Source organism: Melospiza melodia, chromosome 9, assembly GCF_035770615.1.
Source record: "Melospiza melodia melodia isolate bMelMel2 chromosome 9, bMelMel2.pri, whole genome shotgun sequence".
Lineage (NCBI taxonomy): Eukaryota > Metazoa > Chordata > Aves > Passeriformes > Passerellidae > Melospiza > Melospiza melodia.
Window position 1 is genome coordinate 6,991,340 of NC_086202.1, and position 14,997 is coordinate 7,006,336.

The 14,997-nt window shown below is 40.0% G+C and overlaps 1 protein-coding gene across 1 annotated transcript in view; it reads left to right on the forward strand.

The window, feature by feature from the left end:
* Positions 1-14,997, forward strand: part of HSPA12A (heat shock protein family A (Hsp70) member 12A) — a 52,635-nt gene that overhangs the window by 18,930 nt on the left and 18,708 nt on the right. The window contains exons 5-7 of the mRNA XM_063163135.1: positions 2,976-3,162; positions 3,987-4,091; positions 5,931-6,047. Of these exons, the coding sequence (XP_063019205.1) occupies positions 2,976-3,162; positions 3,987-4,091; positions 5,931-6,047 (409 nt within the window). The remainder of the gene's footprint in view (positions 1-2,975; positions 3,163-3,986; positions 4,092-5,930; positions 6,048-14,997) is intronic.

Sequence of the window (14,997 nt, forward strand, 5' to 3'; positions counted from 1 at the left end):
TGTGGTGCTGCAGCTCTGGATCAAATTCCCATTACTCTGCACAAGTCCCTCTCTGGTCTGTCTTAGCGAGATTGAAGTGGAAGTAAAGGCATTTCTCTAACCTTTGTATAACCTCATCCTTCTTTCCTCACTGACTCTCTTGTCTCTATTTTCACTTTAGTATACAGTTAGATGCTCTGTGGCTATAAACACGTCTATGTTGTTTATATTTCTGTTCAGATACTTCACTTTATATCATCCTAGGAACTCATATGTCTGCATTTGGAAGAAATCTACCTTGGTTCTATTTGAATAGTTTTTTTAACTGTGATTCTGCACTGCAAAAATATCCCCCACATGTATTTATAGCAATTCTGGCTTGTATAGGTTTATGCCTTTGATAGGCATTTCCTTTTTATTTTTCCTGATTTTTACCGTTATTTTGCCTGTATTGGAACCATGAAAGGAAACTGCGAATGAAAGCATTGCAGTCCTAGTCCTACTAACTAAAATCCTCCTGTAGCTGGAGGGAGGCCAGGGCTCCACCTGGGAAGAGTGTTGCAGCCAGGAATTACCATTCCCATGCTTTTGCATCTGCTTCTCTCTAGAAAAACATCACACAGGAGTATTTCTAAATCTCTGATTGCAGATGGTAGAGTCCTGCTTCCCCTTGTCTTTCCTTGCTGTCCTTTCTGTGACTGAACAGTAATACAAGCTGGGGACTTTGGAAGGTGCTGAGCAATTACTGTGTCCAGTTTCCATCAGAAACTCATCAGGAAGCAAACATCCAATTCTCGAGGTGGCTTTGAAAATTTCATCCCGCGGCGTTGAACGTAAATTTGTCTTCATTTAAACTACACCTTAAGCGTGCTTATTCCAGAAAGAGAAAATGTGCCTAGCCATAATGAAAAACAAAGAAGCATTGTTATTAGCCACAGCCTATTTATGGCATTTCCCACCAGTGACTCAGAATGAATCATTAATGATTCCAAGCAAAAACGATATCAGTCTGTCTCCTCTCTGCTTGCAGCGGGTGTGTGGGATTTAACAATCTGCTGGAATAGCTGTGTTTTCTGTTCATGAGCTGTGAGATCCCAGCTTCTTCACATTGGAACCATATGTTTGCTGTAACACCTACTCAAAGGTTTTGGAGTTGACCAAGTGCATTTCTAGCAGCAGGTTGGAAGCAATGACCTGGAGCAGAGCCCTTGCCAGCTGATCATGGCTCAGGGGCTGAGCAGCGGAACTGGGCAGATTCAGGGAAGTTTTTTCAAGTGAGTGAATGTGGAAATCATTCCACTCCTCATCATGCTGTTTCTGCTTTCAGGGCAGTGGAATTGTCCTCTGCACTGAGGGGAGTTCAGATGTGTAATTCTCTGCTGCTTGAGCTAAAAAGGGAGATTTTGGTCTGTTTGGTCCAGTTGAATGATGTGAAGGGGTCCCAGCCCTTCCGAAATCACATTCCTTGTTACTTTGCCAAGTAGCAACCCCTTAAGTTGCAGTTTGCCATGTCAGTTTTCTGCCTTGGTCTGGAGGTCAATCAATGTTCAATAGATTCAACTGTTTTTGAGAGTGAAATGGAAATTATTTTTTCTACATACTCTTCCTATGTCACATAAACAGCTACCACAGAGCAAGGCAGACTTTTTGTGCTTCAGAATGAGGGCTTTGGCAGGAGTATGTTCTGAAAGTACGTTTTGCTATCTTTAGAAAAAGCAATTGACGTGTAGTTTAATAATGAATGCAGTTGCCTGTGTGATCTTAACTTGGCTCCTGTTTGAGCTGTGTTATGATTATGTCTGAGAGCATAAACAGATTTTCCACTGATGCCTTTTTAAGAAAATGTTTTCTGGTAAATGTTTGTTTCTCATACAGAAAGTACTTGTATATGGTGGGGGGAGGAACAGTAATGTGAGTTTCTTCCATTCTGCCTTTTTTTGGGATGGAGAAGGAATGCTCACAGCTGTTTCTACAACTTTCTACTGTCTGACCTTTTTGTCCTGCCATGCCCCCCTTCAGTTCCTGCTGCTGGGTGTTCCCATATTCAGTGTTCCTATTTATTTCCTTATTTATTTCCTGATCCGTTCAGTGAAAGCAGCTTTGGGTTTACCTTTGCCTTAATACTTTCATGGGTATCCCCTAAAAATACCATCACAATCTTGATGAGATAGGATAGTTTTATTCACCAGTAGTGACAGAAATATTTTGGTGCCTTTAGCATTCTTGGAGGTTGGGGAAAGCTGCCTCATTTTTGATTTTTTGAAACTTGTACAGCATTTTGGGTATTTGAAACACAAAATCCATCAACTTCACATGAGTAGAAAGTGCAGTGCAGAGAGCTCAGCATCTGCAGGCATGGATGCCTTCAGAGTTTCAGGTGTCTAGGAAATGAAGCACATGATCAGATGTTGGTTGAACTGGCTTGTCTTGTTTCAGGGAATGTTCTGGGACAGAAATGGGGATTTACTCAACCTCCCTCTGGTGATGTTAGATGATTAAGCAGGTCCCTAATTCAAAATGGCAGAAGTGTCCCTTGCAAGGAACCATTCATGAAGTCTGAATTACAATTGGAAAGGCCATTTTTGGGTTTTTATTAGTTGTGTTCTTGGATAATTACTGATTTATTTTTTTTTCTCTACAGTATTTATTACACGTGTTGGCTTAGGTAGAAATTACAATTACAAAACTGTTTCCTTAATTGTGTATGGCTTACTTCAGGAAGCCTGTGTTCTTATCTGAGTGTGATGTATCCTTAAGAATTATACATAACCACAAAAATGTGTTGAATTACCGGAAATGAAAATTGCACTCCTTTTTTCTTAGGTGGAAATAAACCTACTTGATTTTTATATTATAAATTTGAAATTACTATCTTTGGAGGGAAAAACAATCTGTGCAATTTTCCTCCTCATGGCTTTTTCTCATGATACACTTGTTTCTTCCTGCTGCTCTAACCTTGAGCATCACTCACTGGAGCTGTTTCACTTTTTGGCCAGACGATGGGAAGGTGGAGATCCAGGGGTTTCCAACCAGAAGACCCCAACCACAATCCTCCTCACACCAGAGAGAAAATTCCATAGCTTTGGCTATGCAGCAAGAGACTTCTACCATGACTTGGATCCCACTGAATCAAAGCACTGGTTGTATTTTGAGAAGTTTAAGATGAAGCTGCATACCACTGGTGTAAGTAACACCCAAACTGTGTTTGCTACTCAAGTTGTTTTCCTCTGAACATTACTAAATTTTTGTGAACTGTAAGTGAAGCACCTCTACATTTGCAGAGTAAATTAAACTCTTCATTTAGCATTATGATTCCTTTTGTCTCTCACTGCATTTGGCAGCTGTATATTGCCAGCCTTTCTTGTAGATCTTAAAAGTTCAGAATCTGCTTTGCTTAGATCTTCATGCCCTGTCTGCATGAGGTTGGTTTGTTCAATAAATCTGGTCAGCAGGAATGGGATATAAGAGCCAGACTGAGCTCTAGAGCAGCCAAGCAAATTCACCCAGAATTCATTGCCAGAACTGCAAGTGCCAGTAGGGCTGTTAATTTGACATTATTCCTACTGATTGTGTTTTTGTCTTTAATCCATTTTAGAGCTTTGAGAATTGGTCAGTACTTTCTGTTTTGTGGTGTTTTCTGGTTTCATCTGTTGGTGGGAAACCAAGAATCTAGACTTTTAACTTGGATTAAGCATCTTGAATGTGCAACTTTATTGCAGTTATTTACAGATGTATCTATTGCATTTGTTTAATATTTAGTCCACATTTCTTTCTCTGCCTACAGTTATCTGTAGGCATGGTAAGTGTTTAAAAACAAAGTCTAAAATAAGCAGCACAGTGTCATGATCCAGGAAATTCAAGTGATGAGTTAAATCCTCTTCAGAATAGTTTTGTCACTTTTTCCTAATCAGGTGAATAATGAAGAGTTCACTGTCCTCAAGCACTGGGAATTAATTTGATGTTTGCCTTTTTCTTTTAATAACTTCCAATTATTTTCTTTCATGTAGAATCTTACCATGGAGACAGACCTGACAGCAGCAAATGGCAAAAAAGTCAAAGCACTTGAGATATTTGCTTATGCTCTGCAGTTCTTTAAGGAACAGGCATTAAAGGTGGGGTAATGCTTCCTTATCAAGATTTTCTGTATTTATAACTAGTATAAATATGAGCTTAATATTTTTGGCCTTGCCAACCTTTGACCTAAGTTGTATTTGATGTAAACACAGCAAGGCAGGTGTAGAAACTCTGGGCAGGCTGTGGACTCTGGAGAGCTCACAATAGCCTGAAGTAATTTCCCCTTGCACAGGTCAAGCTTGATTCACTAATAGCATCCCTGTGATGCAGAGTTCTGAATAGCTTTTTACTGGCTTAGCTATTTTCTACTGTATTTTTAATGGGGAAAAAAAAAGGTACATTTGACAAGAAAATTTAAAAGCTTATTATTCTCCATTTCTGATTTGAAATGTTGCAGTGCTCATTTGTTGCAGTCTTCTTGGATCACGAGATTGTTTTTCTTATTCTCCAGTGGAATACATGTCCCCAGTAAACAGGTTTTGAGATGTTAAATCTCATGTAAATAGTCAATTGTGAATTAAGTAAACATTGCCTTCTAACGTGCCACTATAATGTCAATGTGAGCAGAGCAATTCCTGGGTCAAATCAGAGTATTCATCCAAGCAAGTGTTGTTTAAAATTGCCTTGTGGTAAAGAGCTAACCTACTTTTTTGAATGGGTTTAATTTATTTTCTCTGAGATCCCAGTCTGTTCCTTATGGCTGCAGACAAACAATCCTGCCACTCCAATGCCTCATCTTGTCAGGGACATTTTTAACTGTACTTTTTTGGGTTGGTTGTGGAGTCACAGACTTGGACCTGTGTGTAGACTGGGGACATTTTTAGCAGATATGAATGTTGGATAAAATCCCATATATTTGCTGTTCTGCCTGCTCAGGGCTACATCCTTTTCCTGGTGTTAATAACTAAATCCCTGGCATTTGTGAGTGAATCCTGGAACTAATTAGACATGCCATGTAAGTGAGCTGTTACTTTGCACTGTGCTGTGTCTGTCTGTGGTGCCCTGTGCAGTATAAAGGTGCTCCTTTTCCAGCGTGGATTTTTGAACTGCAGCATAGCTAAACAAACACAACACCTTGGCTCAGCACATGCAGAAACATTTTTTTTTTCACATTCTAAAGGCCTGTTGTCCACCTCTCTGAACCTTTCTCTGTTTGGATGGAGATTTAGATAGGACATATGGTAATGACATTTTACTTGGAACCTTGCCCAAAACATGTCAGTATATCACCTAATTTGCAAATGCAGTACAGACTTCTCTCTTTTTTTAGGGGAGAAAAAAAGGACAATAAAAGTACTAAACTAGTCTTGAATGTTTGCTTAAAGCAAAATTTTGAAGGACCAATCAGTCATTTTTTAGAGGGGCTAACTGTAACTTCCCCTTGTTAACTGCATTATAAAAGTTTGATTTAAAGGTAAGTGGTGTATAAAGAAGTCATTGAAAAATTCAGATTGTAAAACATAAATGTTCATCAGTGATGCCCCAAATATTTTTCTGTGTGTTAATCAAGATGTATGTGTGAATTCTTCAAGCTAACAGCAAATCCCAAACCATAGCTAAGGATGTACATAAATGTGCTGTAATATTCTGTAAATTGCTGCTTTTGCAAAAGCCAACTTTTCTGCTTTATTTTGAGCACTGAACTTTTCTGTAGGCCTCCTTGAGAAAGCTTCAACCTTAATCCCACCTTTTGGCACAGTAAAGCATTCTTGGCAGGTTGGAAGTAATTCTGATTTGTAGCATGGATGTAACAGGAAAAAAATTGAAAAGAGGGTTACTGTTATCAGAGCCAGCAGAAAAGAATGTTTTCCTGTAGACACCCATCATTTTACATTCACCTCCATTTTCTTTTCTTTTTTGTTCTTTCCCTTTTTTAGGAGCTCAGTGACCAAGGAGGCTCGGACTTTGAAAACACTGAAGTAAGATGGGTGATTACAGTGCCTGCTATTTGGAAGCAGCCTGCAAAGCAGTTTATGAGACAAGCTGCCTACAAGGTAATGTTACAGGCTGAATGTAGAAATGCCCCTCTAAAGGCCTACTTTATAAGCTAAATGATAAAATGTATTTGGGGTAATTTAGTATAAATACAGTCTAGAAACGTTGAAAGAGGAATTAGCTCTACCAAGCAGTAGTTCTAGGTTGTATGTATTCACCTCTTAAATGTCTTTTTCTTACTATTACTTTTATATATTTGTGTCCCTCACTGCAGACTCTGATATTTTAGTCATCTTGGACAATGTATTCCTGCTGAGTTCAGTGCACGTGGAACAGATGCAGTTTTGAGACCCTAGGGAAAGTTGAGTTTAAAATATTGGAGACAGTTTTGTTTTGTTACTTTCTTTAGGTCATCACAGACTTTAAAGTTTAGAAAAAAAAGGAAGGAAAAAGGAGGGAAAGAAAAGAGCCTCCTTGGTGGGACTTTTTTCCAGTTCCCATTTTCCCACAGTAGGAATGAAAGGACTGTGAACTGGATATAAAATAGTCTGGATATAAAATTAAATTCAAATGTTATTTTCACCAGCAAGAGTTTTATCTGCATTTAATTCTTTCCCCCCAACTGCCTCTCAGATATTTGCACTTCCCATATGCATGTCCTTTATTTCAAATTCAGTTTGTGTCTCTAATACATGAGATGTACACATTCTTCTATTCATTGGGATATTCATTTTTAGTTTGGTTTTTTTTTTTTTTTTAATTTTTGATTTTTGGTCAGAGACTTGCATAACCCATTGGCAGCAGCTATGCAATGCAGTTTGTAAAATATCTTCTAGCACATGAGTAATTTGCAGAGTGCTCCTGGGAAGCACCCAGATTTTTCTAACTCTGTTTCTGACTATCTCTAATGTTGAGCAACGTTTTTCTTAACAGTCTGTATTGTGGGATTGCTAATGCTAGTGCCAGAAGCAAAACACTCTTAAAGTTCTGATGGAAGGACACGGTTGTAGGTAAATCTGAAACACTAGAGACCCATTCATTCTCTCTGTATATTGTTGTCTGCCTGCTGTCTGTGTGCATGTGTGCTCGTGAAGTGGGAGCTGTGGAAGGAGCAGGGCAGGGTGCAGGTAGATCTCTTGGCATTTCTCATTTGTGGCACAATGGAATGTTGTTAATTAGTGTTTCTGTGTCTGTGGTTGTGTCTGTGGTTGTGTTCTTCTATGGGCAAGCTTGACAAACAGCAAGGGCTGACAAGGCTTTTAACTCGGGGTGTGTGATCCACTGCAGGAAAACTGGAGTTTAGGGAAAGAATTCATGTTAACTTGACACATGGCTGGATTTTTTCAAAGCAGTGGGGATGAAGAAACAGATGCAGAAAACAGAATTCTGAATTTCAATTCAGTCTTCCAGATTCCTGTTGCTGCATCCAGGTGTTCCTCATGGATGGATCAGAAGTTGCAGCTCTTGTTAGCTATTGGAAGATGGAAGCATCTTGAAAATGAGGGGCATCATGTAGAGAAAAGTCTGGAAAGGCAGTGGTAGCAGGAGACACACTGAAGTGCAGCCACCAGTCTGAGCTGAGAGTTAACTTGCAGAAAATATTAATGAGCTGTGGAAATCTGCTGAGCAGTCTGTGTCAGCTGAGGTAGCTCCAAGAGAAGTGAAGTACTGAAACAGCTTCAGTCACTGGCTCACAGTGTAAAGCCCAGCCTTCCTGGAATGGTTAAGGAGTTCTCTAGGCAAAGCTGATGGAATTCATAAAGTGTTGGAAATCTGCTTCTGTGCTCAACACCCATCAGCTTGTGACCAACCTATGATCTCAGTGCACCTCTGATGTCCCCTCATCTCTGCTTTGCCTTAAACAAAACATTGCTAACCTGGATCCTCTCATCTGCCCAAGAGCTCCTGCATTGTCCCCTTCCAGCTGCTGTGCTGCTTCCTCACTGGATGAGTAATCTGCTTGTTCCCTTCAGCTCACAGCTCTTCCTCTCTCTTTCCATCCAGCCTATCAAAACCCTACTAACTCTGTCTGCATGACAGCTTTTCCTGCCTTTGCACACTGCTGAGCTTTGTCATCCAGGCTGTCAGTGATTTTGCATCTTGGTTATTGCAACATCATTTCCTTGGCTTCAGCAGCTGTAGTCTGGCCTGGTTTGGATCTCTTCAGAGTACTGCCCCAAAAGAGTTTTGTAGCCTTGCATTTGACAGGGAATCAGCCCACATTTGACTCCATCTGTGTCATCTCAGGCATAAGCTGCATGAACATTTCTATTGCTTACTTACTTTTCTCTTCTGAAACTCTTTTTAAGATGCTGGGTTTTTTCATGCTTACAAAAACTTGGTTGTGATTAACCCACTTACAAAAGAAAACTACTCATTGCTTCTTGCTGTTGCTCTGCCTGCCCTATCTGTATCCATCTTTTGTGCTTTTTGTATCCTTAACAATTTTTATAGCTGAGTTACTACCTCTTTGAAGCAGGTGTTTGTTTGTTCTCTCTGGGGCCTTCTGAGGGACTCAGTCTGGCAGGCTGTACAGAGTTGCATGTCTTTACAAATTATTTTGCTGAATCAAAATTATTTTATTCCTGAGTGGCAGCTCACAGATGCTTTTTCCTGTGCCTCATGTTTCATTCTCATGTGTCCAGAGATGGCTCTGAGGCTCTGGGACACTTGCTGAGGTCTGGTCAGAACTGGAGAGAGCTCTGTGACGAGAGCAGAGTGTTAACTCTCTAGGACTCACTTAGCTTTAATGTTTTTTTCCCAGAACATGTCTGCTGGGATTAGTGAGCATTGCACACTAATTCACTACATCTTTAGTAATGACTTTCAGGGTTTATAGTCATATTTGCTATTCTCCCCGCTGGTTAAATATAAGACATCATAAATAGCATCAACTTTTCTTGTTTCTGTGTCTGTTGTTCTGCTTCACATTCTTTGGGCACAGGAAGTGCATAGCTGGAATCTGCAGGCTGGACATGCTAATAGGAACAAAGTCTTAAGGAAAAATGTGGAGTGTGACAGGAGGATGTGAATGCAGAAGCTGTGAGATAAGAAAGTAAAACATGGCGTAACAAATGCACTTAGGGAGAAGGGCAAAAGAAAGGGAAGGCTGGTGCATTTTCATAAGCTTGCCCAAAATACTGTCTGGGCTTTCAAACATCATCCAGGTGGTCTAGTCTGAGATAATAGTGAGGGTTCTTTTCTTTTTAATATGAACTCTTGAGTTTTGAAGTTGAGTTCTAGAACTCTGAAGTAGATTTATTTTTCAATTACAAATAGCAAATAAAATCATTTGCATGGTAAGTTCATATAAACAAAAGAGAGGCAGTCTAGGTTATAGGATTAAAGCATGTGACCCTAAAATTCCAGAGGCTTTATTTAACCAGCTCCTATGCTGAACATTTATTATTGTTTTCACATCAGTTTTGTCATGGAATGTGCACAGTGAGAATTATTTAACACATTGTGTTCTGGGGTCAGTGACATTACATTGATCAATATTGCTTTACTCTGGAGAAACCCTCTGAGAAAAATAAACAAACTTGGCAAGAGAATAATGTGACAGCACAAGAAATTCCTTACTAATAAAAACATGACATGAAGTATATTTGATTTTTAAAAGGTGGCTTGGGAGGCTTAATCAGATTGAAATTTGTGAAGCTACTCTTATTCCCTCATAAGTCTGTTCTGTACATAAAATACATGCAGCTAAAATTTATTTGTGTAGGGGTCAGGCTTCTGCTACAAGCTGCCTAAGAAGGTGTAAGCAGCACTGGGAAGCTGCTTATTTTTCTGAAACAATACTTGTTAGTGAGGCAAAAGTGTGTTAACACAAGAACGATTGTGGGGGTCTGTTAAGTCTCTGATTTCACTTTTGTGATGTTAAGATATTTTTAATTATGAGGATTGAATTGTTTATTGGGTGATGTTGGGGAAAATTCTGCATCTTATAGCTGTGCTTAATCGGGAAATGATAACTAACTGAGGGCTGAAGATTACAGAGTGGAAAAATGTGTATTCATTGATCTCTGCTCACACATTTGAGTTCCTCAGCCAGGAAGGCAGAGGCATCTGCTAATCCAATTTTGTACATTTCTGTTTGTCCACTTTTGGGGCACAAGTTAGAGCATTTGGAGTTTTTCTTTTGCTAAACAAGTAAAACAAGAGTTTTCATAGCATTCTCTGTAAGAGTCAATCTGTGCCTGTCTCTTACAAAGTTTTGAAACACATTTCTCAGATTCTTAAAAATTGACTGAAAGCAACAGAAACAGCCAAAAAATAGAATCTTCATTCTGCCTGGTAGAAAGGCTGTGCTAGGTGGCATTTACCAGCCCAAAAAGAAAATGATGGTCTGAAAGGCTGCAAACTACAATCATTAGGGAGTGATAGAAACCCACAAATGTAACTCAGTGTGGACAGAGTCTGAAACTAATGGGTTGGATTATAATAAATTCATAGAGAGGGTCAATAGATTGGTCTGAAAGACATCTTAGATGCCAATATTCAGTTACAAAGAAAAGAAATATGAGCTGAAATTGGAACTGTAGTGAAAAATATTAAGGCAAAATGAGAATGCCCAAGGTACAGAACAAGATCCATCTTACAGAAAATAGCAAGCAGCATTTTTCTCAGTACAGGTCCTTGTCAGTAAGGGCCACTTGTGTCTTTTCAGTAAAATCAGCCTGAGCCATAAGGAGCCACAATGAGGCTGGTTCTACATAAAGGGAAGGAGAGAGCCTGAGACGTTAGGAAGACTTGAATAGGGAGAGTCAGGCTTTGCTGTTGTGGTAACTGTTGCATGCCCTGGGTACAAAAAGCATTTCTAGAGTTTTATAACATTAAAAATTGAAAAGCTTATGAGAATTTAATGGCTTGATTTTTCTAATGCACGCTACTCATCAAACTTGCAAGTAATGTTCTCCTGCACCTTGGGGGATATAATGTAATGCAGCAAAAAATTCTTGGTAATGCCTCTTGGAGCTAAGCTTTCAGTTACTGCCCAAATGTGATCTGTGACAAGAGTCCCTTGGGAATGAGCTGCAGCAGCATCACCCTGGAGAAATATGGACCAAATGCCACTGTGGTCCCAGTCAACTTATCAAAAACCATGACTTCTACTTGTTATCATTCAGCAATATGTAACTCAGCTTTAGTAATGCTAATTTGGATTTATTTCTAGTCGCAATACCTGAGAAACTTTTTGAGGGCACAACAAAACAAGCAATTTGTGCGAGGAAAAATGTTGGTGAATTCAGTCTCTTGTGGTTGTTACTTACCTAAAAAATGATCCAAGATTCCTCTGCTTGGAAAATTGTGTTTGGGATTGCTTCTGAGACCAAAATGTGATACACTGAATCCAACGTCCTAAGTAAGGTTTGCTGCAATTACTGATGTTCTGTCATGTCTCACAAATACAAGAAATCCTTTTCTCTCTCGTGATGCAGAACTCTTCTGCCTGGCCTGTGTGTAGCAAGAAGTTTTCTTTCTTATGAGCAGTTAATAAAAGATTTTTGTCAAATAGGCACAGGTAAACTCCAGAACCTTCTCCGTGAATTGTAAACGAAAGTGCTGCTTCATGATTGGTAGCCAGTGGTCATAATTCAGATATTTCCTGCCTTATGGTGCATCTTTCTTCTTAAAAGAAAAAAAAATGGTTTTATAAATTAAAAAGGGGATATTGTAATACAAAATCCAAAAGACCTGGTAAGTATATATTTTACTAATAGAGTCAAACAGTCTCTACAGTTCCAAAGAATCCCAGGCTCAGATTGAAAATAAAAGAATAGGTAATGAAAGTAATGTATAAAATACAAAGTATAGAAATGCTCAGGTAAAGCAATTTGTACTCTTAGCTGGGTAATAGCAACACCAGAAGAATAAATTGAGGCAGTCTGGCTGTGCTTAGCAAAGGCATTTATCTCAATCAGACAGCCTAGCTGTCTGTAACAAACTGCTTCATCTAATCAGTGGCCACACAAATGCAGCAGTTCTGGCTACAGCCAGTGCAGCTCCACACATTCATTATTTTAAGTGTTCTGAAAATAAAAGTCACACTTCATTATGGTTCCAGGTGCCCCATTTGTTCTCTTGCTTTTCACAATGAGATAATGCCATAGTTTCTAGGCAGCCATTAAGGGGGAGAGTTGTTCCATGTTATTTCTTACCACAGGAATAGCTTTACTGACTGGTTAGCAAACAGAAGTGAAATATCAAATGGGTTCTGCTTTGGCCCAAAGTGACTTGCTAAGTGACATGATCAGGTATGTGCATGCACAGATAGCCAGGGTGATTATTCAGAGCCTGAGCACCCCTCATTCCAGCAATCTTCAGCAACAGCTCCACTGAAAAACCTAGTATTGATTTGGGTACTCAGAAGTTGATGCTTTTTCATTAGTGGGTTGTTTCACAAAAATTGTTCTTAGTGATTTACAAAATGTTATATAGGAAGCCTGTGGCAGAGCTGAATGCAAAAGCTGGGTTTCAAGTCCATGTCTGCTATTTGTATCCTCATGTTTTTAAGCATAAAGACCATTTTTACCTCTACAACTAATGAATTAGAGAATTAGGAACTGCATTTCCTTCTCTGGCAAGACACTGGACTGAGGCAGGTAATTTTTTTGAGTGCAGATTGTGTTAGTGTTGTAAACTCAACTTGAGCACCCCTGATGCATTGAACCAACTGCTTTCCTTATGTTGCATCACTTTTTCATGTGGCTCATGGCTGATGTTTAGGATTACAGGACTGCTTGAGGCTGTTGTGCTCTATATATTTTTAGCTTTAAAAATAAAAGAAATATGCTGTGATAAATGTTTCCTTTTGATTCCAAGACACTTGAACAAAAGTTCTAATTACTTTTCATACAGAAACCTGTGAGGACCTGAATATCTGCAGCAGTGAGTCTGGTCCTGCTGCCAGCCTGTCAGACACCATGGGCTCCCTCTCACTGATACACACAAGGATTTGACACCAGAGTCACAAAGACAAGGAGAGAAAAAGTGTGAAGGTTGTTAGCCTTTGGGAAGGATTCCTTCCTGCAGTTCTGGCCTTTCCTAGTGTAGGATACCTGGAACATTTTAGTCATGGAAGCATTAAGTGGAAGTGTTGGTTGGAGATTATCTAGCCTGGCCTTCCAGGTGAAGCAGGGTTATTGCTACCCTGGGTCAGCAGTGGCTTTGAGTCAAGCTTTAAGCTCTCCAAGGACAGCCTTGGATGAACAGCTATTTATGTGCTGCATCACCATCTTAGTAAAAAAGGGGTTTCAGCACGCAGTTTGGAGCCCACAAGCTGCAGTATGTGGCTTTTGTCCCTCTTTGTATCTCCTGGCAAGACTGAGAAAAATTGTGACCTGCCCTTCAGAGAGCTGCAGGCAGCTGTTAACTGCTCCTCGGCCTACAAGAGTTTCTTTCACCATAAAACTAGTTTTAACTCTAAAATGTTAACCTAAACCTCTTGGTCCTTCAGCATGGTCATGCACAACTATAAAGGGAGAGTAGTGTTACTATAAATTGGAATTAATTTCTGTGCTGTCCAGTGATGGACACTCACCAAACCAGCTGTACAGGTGCCACTGTGAGGTACTTTATTGCCATCTATCCTGATGGGCTGCAGATGGGAGGATTTCACCCAAAAACCCTTCACAAGAGCTCACAGCTTGAGTTCCCTGCTGGAGTGGGAGCAGCAGTGGGTTTGGCCCAGGTGGAAACTGTGGGGAGGTTGTGAATTTTCTGTGGGTTAAGTTCCTTTATACAGGCGTCTGGTATGGTCAAGCCCTGGGAATTCAGAAAGCACTGCCAAGCCTACACCCTGGTATTTTAAAAGCAGAGAAATAGTGTATAAATACATGGTGGCAGTATTTGCTTACTCATGGCAGAAGGGAAAAATATCTGAAGCCCCGAAAGAGCCTTCTCAGGATAAACCCAAAATCCCAAGGAAGGTTTAAAGGCTGATTTTTACTTTGGATTTCGTCCTTTTATGCCTTTCATGTTATTTCGTCACTTATATTTGTGTGGAGTGAGTAAATGAAAACTATTGCAGGAGTCTCTTAGCTTCCAGTTTGTGCCCCTCCATTAGTGGCTTTTTCATCTTCTATAGCTTGTGTTCCTCTTGTCTGCAAAATGAAGTTACTACTGTTTTACCACAGCCTGAGATGGCCTTTATGCTTTCTCAAGCAGTTTTCTCACAGAGGGATGAGTATCTTTGTCCTGTCCCTGAGCTGTTCAGATGGGGAAGCTGACACTGAAAGAATTCTGCAGCTGTGACAATTATCCACCAATGTTCTCACTTGTGAAATGCAAAGTATCAGTGACACCTGATCAGGCTAGGATGGAGGACAGCCTGTGCCACAAGCCTGATTTTAGTTCAGCCAGCAGTAACAGTGTGAAAATGTGTGCATTCATGTATATCTGTTAGGTATGTGCATGTTTGTGTAGTGAATGTTAAGAGAAAGCAAAATGCTCTTGTTTCTGTGAAGCAAAAAATGCCTCTGACATTGTAGATGTCAGATCTTTGCAGGATCAACTGCCACCCAAACATTGCGTTGATTGGATTTTTAAAAAAAAAGTCAATATTCAGTTTTCATCTAGGCTCTTCTATCCAAAGTATGTAATTTTGAAAGAAGGGAAGCACCCAGCAGTTCTTCCTCCTGCCTTTGGCAAACCCAGCTCTTTGCTGTGGTCACCGAGAGGAATCTTTGAAAATCCTGTTTATTTTGTGGCTGTTGAGCAATTTTAAGAATCTGTCTTTGAAGAGATAAGTGGGCAGAGCTAACTGGGCTGTCTGACCTCAGTCTATTCTATTTACCCACAATATTTCCTGTACTGCAGCACTCCTCATCTCTCTGAAGTCTAAGGGCAAAGCATCAGGCTATGTGATGGTGTAGTGAGTTTCCACCATTTTTTTTTTTATTTCTCCAGGCTGAGGATGAAGTGAAAGTGCATTCACTGTGCTTTTCCTGGAGCTTTGTGGTACCCACTCACCCCACTCCCTGCCAGCCCTGCTTCCCCTCCAGT